The 6,840-nt window shown below is 39.6% G+C and overlaps 1 protein-coding gene across 1 annotated transcript in view; it reads right to left on the bottom strand.

Annotated features, from left to right (window-relative positions):
* Positions 1-960: 960 nt before the first annotated feature.
* The window catches only part of mphosph8 (M-phase phosphoprotein 8), a 28,778-nt gene continuing 22,898 nt past the window's right edge, over positions 961-6,840 (bottom strand). The window contains exons 10-14 of the mRNA XM_035675959.1: positions 6,125-6,279; positions 5,666-5,817; positions 5,417-5,541; positions 4,957-5,040; positions 961-3,835 (exon numbers count right to left, since the gene is read on the bottom strand). Coding sequence (XP_035531852.1) covers positions 3,794-3,835; positions 4,957-5,040; positions 5,417-5,541; positions 5,666-5,817; positions 6,125-6,279 — 558 coding nt within the window. The 3' untranslated portion in view covers positions 961-3,793. The remainder of the gene's footprint in view (positions 3,836-4,956; positions 5,041-5,416; positions 5,542-5,665; positions 5,818-6,124; positions 6,280-6,840) is intronic.

The raw sequence follows: 6,840 nt of genomic DNA, 5'->3' as shown, positions 1-6,840 counted from the left end.
ATGGATCTTTTTCTTTTTACTGATTGACCGTATGTACTGTCACTATGTTGCCATCACCCTCCCAGACCTTCCAGATCCAGCTGTATTCAACCAAAAATTACATTTCACACCTTGGACACACACACAGGTGACCTTAAAACATGACGTGACCTCTAAAAACAACTGGCTGCAGTAGTGATATGATGTGATATATAGTTATAGTTATATATATATATTTTTTTTAAATTAAATTAGGGGTGGCAGCTGGCAAGGCCACCCCTCTAGATTCGCCCCTGCTCTCATGACATTTATACCTTAACAGCCAACAAACAATCTCTCAACCGTTTTACGGTGATGATTATTTAAATTTGAATGTAATGATCACTTGAAGTTTGTGAGGATAAAAACTAAGCTGCAGTAAAGAAATAACTATTTAATAATAAAAAAAGAATACAAATAGTCCATGGATGAGTAAGGATAGTAAAATAAGTAAGGCCACCCTGTGTGTGTAATTAATTATATTGCATTTTTTTCATGTGATGTACCAAGCTTTTTTTCATTGTTAAGAGTGAAATAATTAGGCTGTAAAAGTAATTTGACTTTTTAATAAGTCTTTTGAATGAGATCATGGAAAGTTAAGGAAGAGTAGGAAATATCAAGAAACGATTGCATGTTCAGGAGAACCAGACAAGAACAGGGATTAACTTTTCAACTAGGTTCCTAAAAATGTAAAAGATCAGCTCAAGACAGCTTTCCTGTCTTTCTGTAACACACCAAACTTCATGTTTTTATTTGGGTAAATTAAAATCTATAGGTCATCACATATCCACATGTTGATGAACACCGCCCGCCTGTCTAAAGGTGAATTCATTGATGAAGGGGGCGACTATGTGCCGGTGCTGACACATTTTTGACTTACCATGTTCCATTGGATTAATAAACGTCCCATATGATAAATAAATAATGGCAGAGAAACCAGTATGGAAATATATGTACACATTTTATTTAGGACAGAGACGCAGCCTCGGGGTAAGCACTGACTGGCTGCAGTGTCTATACAAACAACACTGAGATCACTCTTTCTCACACATACGTTACATCTACCTGCAGGAACATTCAGAGCTAAATAGCTGTCAACACCCTAAAGTGAAGGCGTGTAGGTGAGACAGAAGTGATGGAGATCAAAGTAGTCAGAAAACCACAAGGGTTAAAACTATCAGTAAACACAAAGAATAAAGACAAACTGTTGGCCACCATTTCTGCTCATAAACAGCCTGTTTATCTTAACTACAAAGCCTATATATTGTTCATTACTACTGACTACCTTTCACTGCATGCTGGAAAGTTTTTAGATTTATTGATGCATTTTTCCGTCTTTCCAGTTAGCCACTGAATATCAATTAGCAGACTCTTGAAACATGCTGTGTGTGATATACAGCACAGTGAACAGTTCAACGATAGAGCTTTTTTGTTAAAAAGTGCTTGCGATGTTTGGTTTACACAGATGGTCTCAATCATGTTTCGAGAGGTTATTTAGCAATAAACTGGAAACCAATCACTGCATGGAAAGCAGGAAAAATACACGGAAAACTATTAAACTCAGCTCAGTAATTGGCAAAATGGGTTAATTGTAAAGTTTGTGATTAATTGGCTAAAACATGCAAAATCTCTCTTTAGGTCTGATCTGGAGTTGTCTTTGGTTTTTCAGATAATCCGTGGATGGGACATGGCTAACAGCCCTCGCACTTCCAAAGGCTGGACATACAAGTGTCATATCTTTGCTGATTTGAAGTCAAACAACTTTCCCATATTTTTCACACTTATTGGTTCTGAAGTCAGTTCTTAACATTGTAAAATGAAACCATGAGTGTAATAGTAAAATAAGTGAAAAATTCTGAGATCAGGAATAAACTGAAAATGAAAGTCTTGTTACGGAGTGTCAGTGGGATGGAAGGTGTTGCTGGGTTAGATTTCTGGAGCATCCATATGCCCAGTGACACCAAGTTAACAGCTCTATAATGAAATGACTGACAAGAATATGGTCAGAGAGTGACAGAAAATCATAAGAATGTACACACACCAAACCTTTAACTTTGTATCTGCTTAAGAAAAACACAGCTGATTACATTTTCATGCAAACAGCACTGAATGCAGGCATCCATACTGTCTCTGTTTTTGTATGTTGTCACTGAGACAGAATCACAGGAAGCAAGCTATTGACACTTATGGATCAACAGCAACAACTGGAATCAGATTAATGCCTGTGCCATTGAGCTGTCAGTTATAATATAACAGTCAGAGATAGTACAACCGGGTATATTCCTTCTTCACTTTTTTAATTTGACAGGAATGAAAAAGAAAAACACAAAGTGAAAACTGTGGATATTAAGACAGCATGGAGATGTCTCATAAATTAAGAGTTTCTGACAGCAACAGCGGCCCATTTAACACCTCAAACGGGCAAAAACGCAGAAAACTTTCATCAGTGTTGTTTAACGCTTTAAAGACATATTGCTGCCCTGAGCCGAGTTCATAGGCAATATCACACAGTTAGAATCTAGGCATGCTCTCACGACCCCTTTAATAGAAACTATACTTTTCAAATCCTGATTAAAAAGATTGTCAGAGGAGAGAGAAGGGGAGCATAGAGTAAGTTTTGATTGGCAGTCCTGCGCTGACAGGCTTGGTACAGTGTTGGTGTAAAAATGCAGCGATCAGTAGGCGACTAAGATAAAAAACAAAAAACAAACCCTCACCTTTACTAGCAGGGCGATTGATCTAAGGTGAGATATTTTAGCCCTTAAAAGCAAATTAACACCAGAGCTTTTTACAGTACACACTAAATAACTTAACCCACTCCTACAGTGGCAAAAAGCAACATTATCAGTCATTAGATGACGCCTTAAAACTGTATATATGTATATATTTATATATAGTATGTGAATATGTACAGACCAGAAAATATAAACAGCAACTCTGTGCATGGAAGGCAAAAGGAAATTTTCTTCATTCATTAAAACACTCAACATCTAACTTTGCAAATCACCTCAATCTTGTGTATTAACTTGTGGGAAAGTGTTGTAAACAAGACACTGGGTGAGTAAAGGGGACTGACACCCAATTTAAGGGTGCACAAGGGTGCCGTGTCTGTGCCCCAGGAGAAATTTGGATCTTATTTTCACATCATAGAGTTAGGAAAGAGTTCACACTATTTGACTGACTTTTCTACCATAACAAGAATAACATCTTCCAGGGGCAACACTGATACACAGGTCAATACACTCAAATAAATCCATTATAAAGTAATGTTACCAAAAATGAGTAGGAAAGCATTAGCTTGGTCCAAGAAAAATAAGAAAAAAAGTGATGGAAAATGTCCTAATGTTCTTCAAATGCACCCAAAAACTTTGTCAAACTACACACACAGGCTAGGTTTACAAACAACACACACATCTATTATAATCCACGCTGACAGAAGGTAGAAAGGCACGACTCGGGAGGGTTTCAGTTAAGTTACTACAGTGAGAGAGGAGGAAGTTTCTGACTGCCTCCTACCACCCGGAAGCTGCGTAGCGATGGTATCACCGATGAATGGACGGGGGCTGCTCGAGGGATACTCAAGGTTTTAAATCGACCTCACGAGATCCTCAGATTTGTGCTGCATATGTAGGCCAACGCAGAGCTATGGTCTGAACTCAGATTCAGATATCATCAATGAGCTTCAGTCTTTGCGAATGTGACACCAGCTTTTAATTTCGCTTCTCCGTGACGAGGCAAACTGTTTCTCTCCTAGAAGACAATGAGCTTGACATGATCATTGCAGTTGGACTCTGTACGCACAGATGAGGAGCTTGACCTGAGAAAAGAGAAATCAGAGAAAAACTGTTAACACCACAGTACTGTGTTGTCTGTGTATCAAAGGATGATATATCTTATTCCTCTGTGCCACACAGCTCCATTGTTATCCAAAAACTATTCAAAACGCATCAATCAGACACTGCTGCACTGGGTGACATGTTCCTTCATTACCTTGGACACACACATTGTGGTCTATTTTCATTCAGTGCCACACACCCAACCAAATGCACTATTTACTCTAAGGTTAGGTTAGGTTACAAAATATATTTGTAAGCTGCTGTAAGAGATTTACGTCTTCTAGGAATGAATGTCTCAGGGCTGAGTGGGGGAAGTTGGGACTAACACACATTGTTGGTTTTGGTATTTTCATGGGATTTCTTGACAAGAAATGCATAGAATAATGAGAGACACCTTACTCAATGACTAAAGCACTTTGTCTGATGATTTGGTTTATCAATATTTTGAGTGCGTTTCATTCCAGACTGGAAGAACTGATGTTTCCTCAGCTGTTTTCTCTCTTTCAGGACATCTCTTTATCCGCGTGAACTCCGGGGGCACAGAAAGTGTTGCATGATTCTGGATGCTCGTCAACTTTGACAGGAGCTTGCAAGCTATGTTATTTGTGGTAGCTAGATAACCTTAGACTTAGAGTCATGCTCCAGCCAAAAACTGTTTGAGACTCGACCATTCCAGGCTCGAAAGGCCTCTGTGAAAACCTTGTAGCTTGTATTCTCTATTTACTAAAAGCCTGCACCATGCTGTATTGTGTTCTGCTACATGTAAGAAGATGAAATACAATCCAGAAAGTCTTCTTTTGAGAAATCAACCGCTTAGATTAATGTCAGGTACATTTTGAACAGATGAATACATTTATCAAAATGTCCATAAAACTAATCTCAAACAAAAGCTGTAGCATAATTCACTTCTCCACTCACCGTCTGTATACTCAGTATGATCAATTTTTTTTTAATTCTTCCTTTAAATGGCTAAAAATGACAATTCTCAAACCGCTAAACAGTCAGACTGTGTGAGAGCCTGATTGGTAGCAGAGGCTTTTTATGTGTATGTTTACAAACGTGCATGTGTCTGTGTGTGTGTACAACTGTGTGTGTGTGTCACCTTGGCTGTTGGTGCCTCTGCTAGACGAATGAAGAGTCTGTTGATGCCTGGAACTGGGCTGAAGGAGTAGATGAAGTGACTATCCTGAACATTTGGAGACAAAAATGAATAAATTAGGAGAAATAAGCATACAGACACTCGATATAAATAATTTAATAAAATCAATTAAATTAAATTAAATTAACAAGTTACGCTGAAGTACATGCAAGCATAGTTTCCTGTGAATGGCAAACTCCTTCAGTAACAATGAAAGCTAGTATATAGAGAGGTAATTACTTAATGTAAATACACTGAATAGCTTTTGTGTAAAAATAGCCAGTGTCAGTAGTATCAAAATGTGGTTTAATATAATCAAAGTCTTTGAAACAAACAAACAATTGTGTTTTTTATTTGTTCTGATAAACCTCTTGGTATCTTTTGCTTTAAGGTAAGTGCTGTTTAATTGTCTACTGAAACCAACCAGGAAGATGGGCAGCTGGAACTTGTCATTGAGCACCACGGCGTGAACGCTGCAGGGTCCGCAGAGCCTGGCTGTGATTTCGTTCAGAAAGTTAGCGTGGAAGATGAAGAGGAGGATGCCCGAGCCTGGAATGGGAGGGAGGAACAGAGGATAAATGTCGTCTGCACATCAAGTGACCCTTGGTGGGACGGATCAATGACAACAACGCAACAGAGCTGATGGCCTCCAGATTGAACGTTTGTGTTTTACCCTCTGGTTGTGGCTGTGACTTGAAGCAAAACTCCAGGGAGAAATCGGGTCCCTCACAAAGCCTGTGGCAGGCAAGAGGGAAGACGGCCTCTAGTAGCACCAGACGAGACTCAAAGTATGCTCGGATGGTGTCCTCCGCCACACTGGACAGCCTGAAAGACGGAAAGATGGACAGAGAAATGCCTTTATAAGTAAAATGCATGATAATATGGGAAAGACAGATGGACAACAACACAAACACACGCCAAAATGCATTAAAATTGCCGTTTAACCACATAGTACGTTGGTAATATAGTGCTGTGTGGAATTTACTGTCATCACCTCTGATGATTTCTTGGAAGTATTGAAGTTAGGATTACTTTTTGTCTTTCCTCCAATACCCATTGTCTCTCAAATTTACCTGCATTCTTTCCTCATTATCAGTGGTGAGTGAGGCTGAAAGCTATGGTTAGTACTCACACGCTGATGTGGTCCTTGATGAGGTCGCACACCATCAGATTGTTGCTGAGCTTGGCAAAGTACATGGCCGTGTTCTTGTGTTTGGACAGGATGTTGCAGTCAGCTCCATAATCCAGCAGGAGGCGCACTACGTCAGTGTTCCCTCTTTTGCAGGCCTGAAGTGTAGGACAGGAAACATTAACAAAAACAACCTGTGTCCCACGTACCCTCCCAGTGTAACAAACGTTTGTCATCAGTCTGAACGGTAAAAGCATGTCATCCAACCGGATTTTGAGACTCTGAATTCAATTTTAGTTTAACATATTTCTCACACCACTTAGCTTAGGTGTGAAATGGAAAACGGAAGTTTTTATTGGGGCTGAGTAACATAATTGAAATCAATGTCACAATAAATATATACGATCAGCCATTAACATTATGAGCACTGACAGGGTGAGTGAATAATTCACTGATTAATTGGTTTATCATGGCTCCTGTCAGTTGGGGTGGGATATATGACAGCAACTGAAGCATTTCGTCCTCAAATTGATGTGTTAGAAGCAGGAAAAATGGGCAGCGTGAAGATTTGAGCGACTTTGACAAGGGCCACACTGTGATGAACTGGCGACAGGGTCATGGGCGGCCAAGGCTCATTGATGCACGTGGGGAGTGAAGGCTGGCCCGTGTGGTCCGATCCAACAGCTACTGTAGCTCAAACTGCTGAAAAAGTTAATGCT

This window comes from Morone saxatilis, unplaced genomic scaffold (genome assembly GCF_004916995.1).
Source record: "Morone saxatilis isolate NCDOM2014 unplaced genomic scaffold, NCSU_SB_2.0 Contig5, whole genome shotgun sequence".
In the NCBI taxonomy this organism is placed as follows: Eukaryota; Metazoa; Chordata; class Actinopteri; family Moronidae; genus Morone; species Morone saxatilis.
This window is presented reverse-complemented; position numbering and strand designations above follow the sequence as displayed.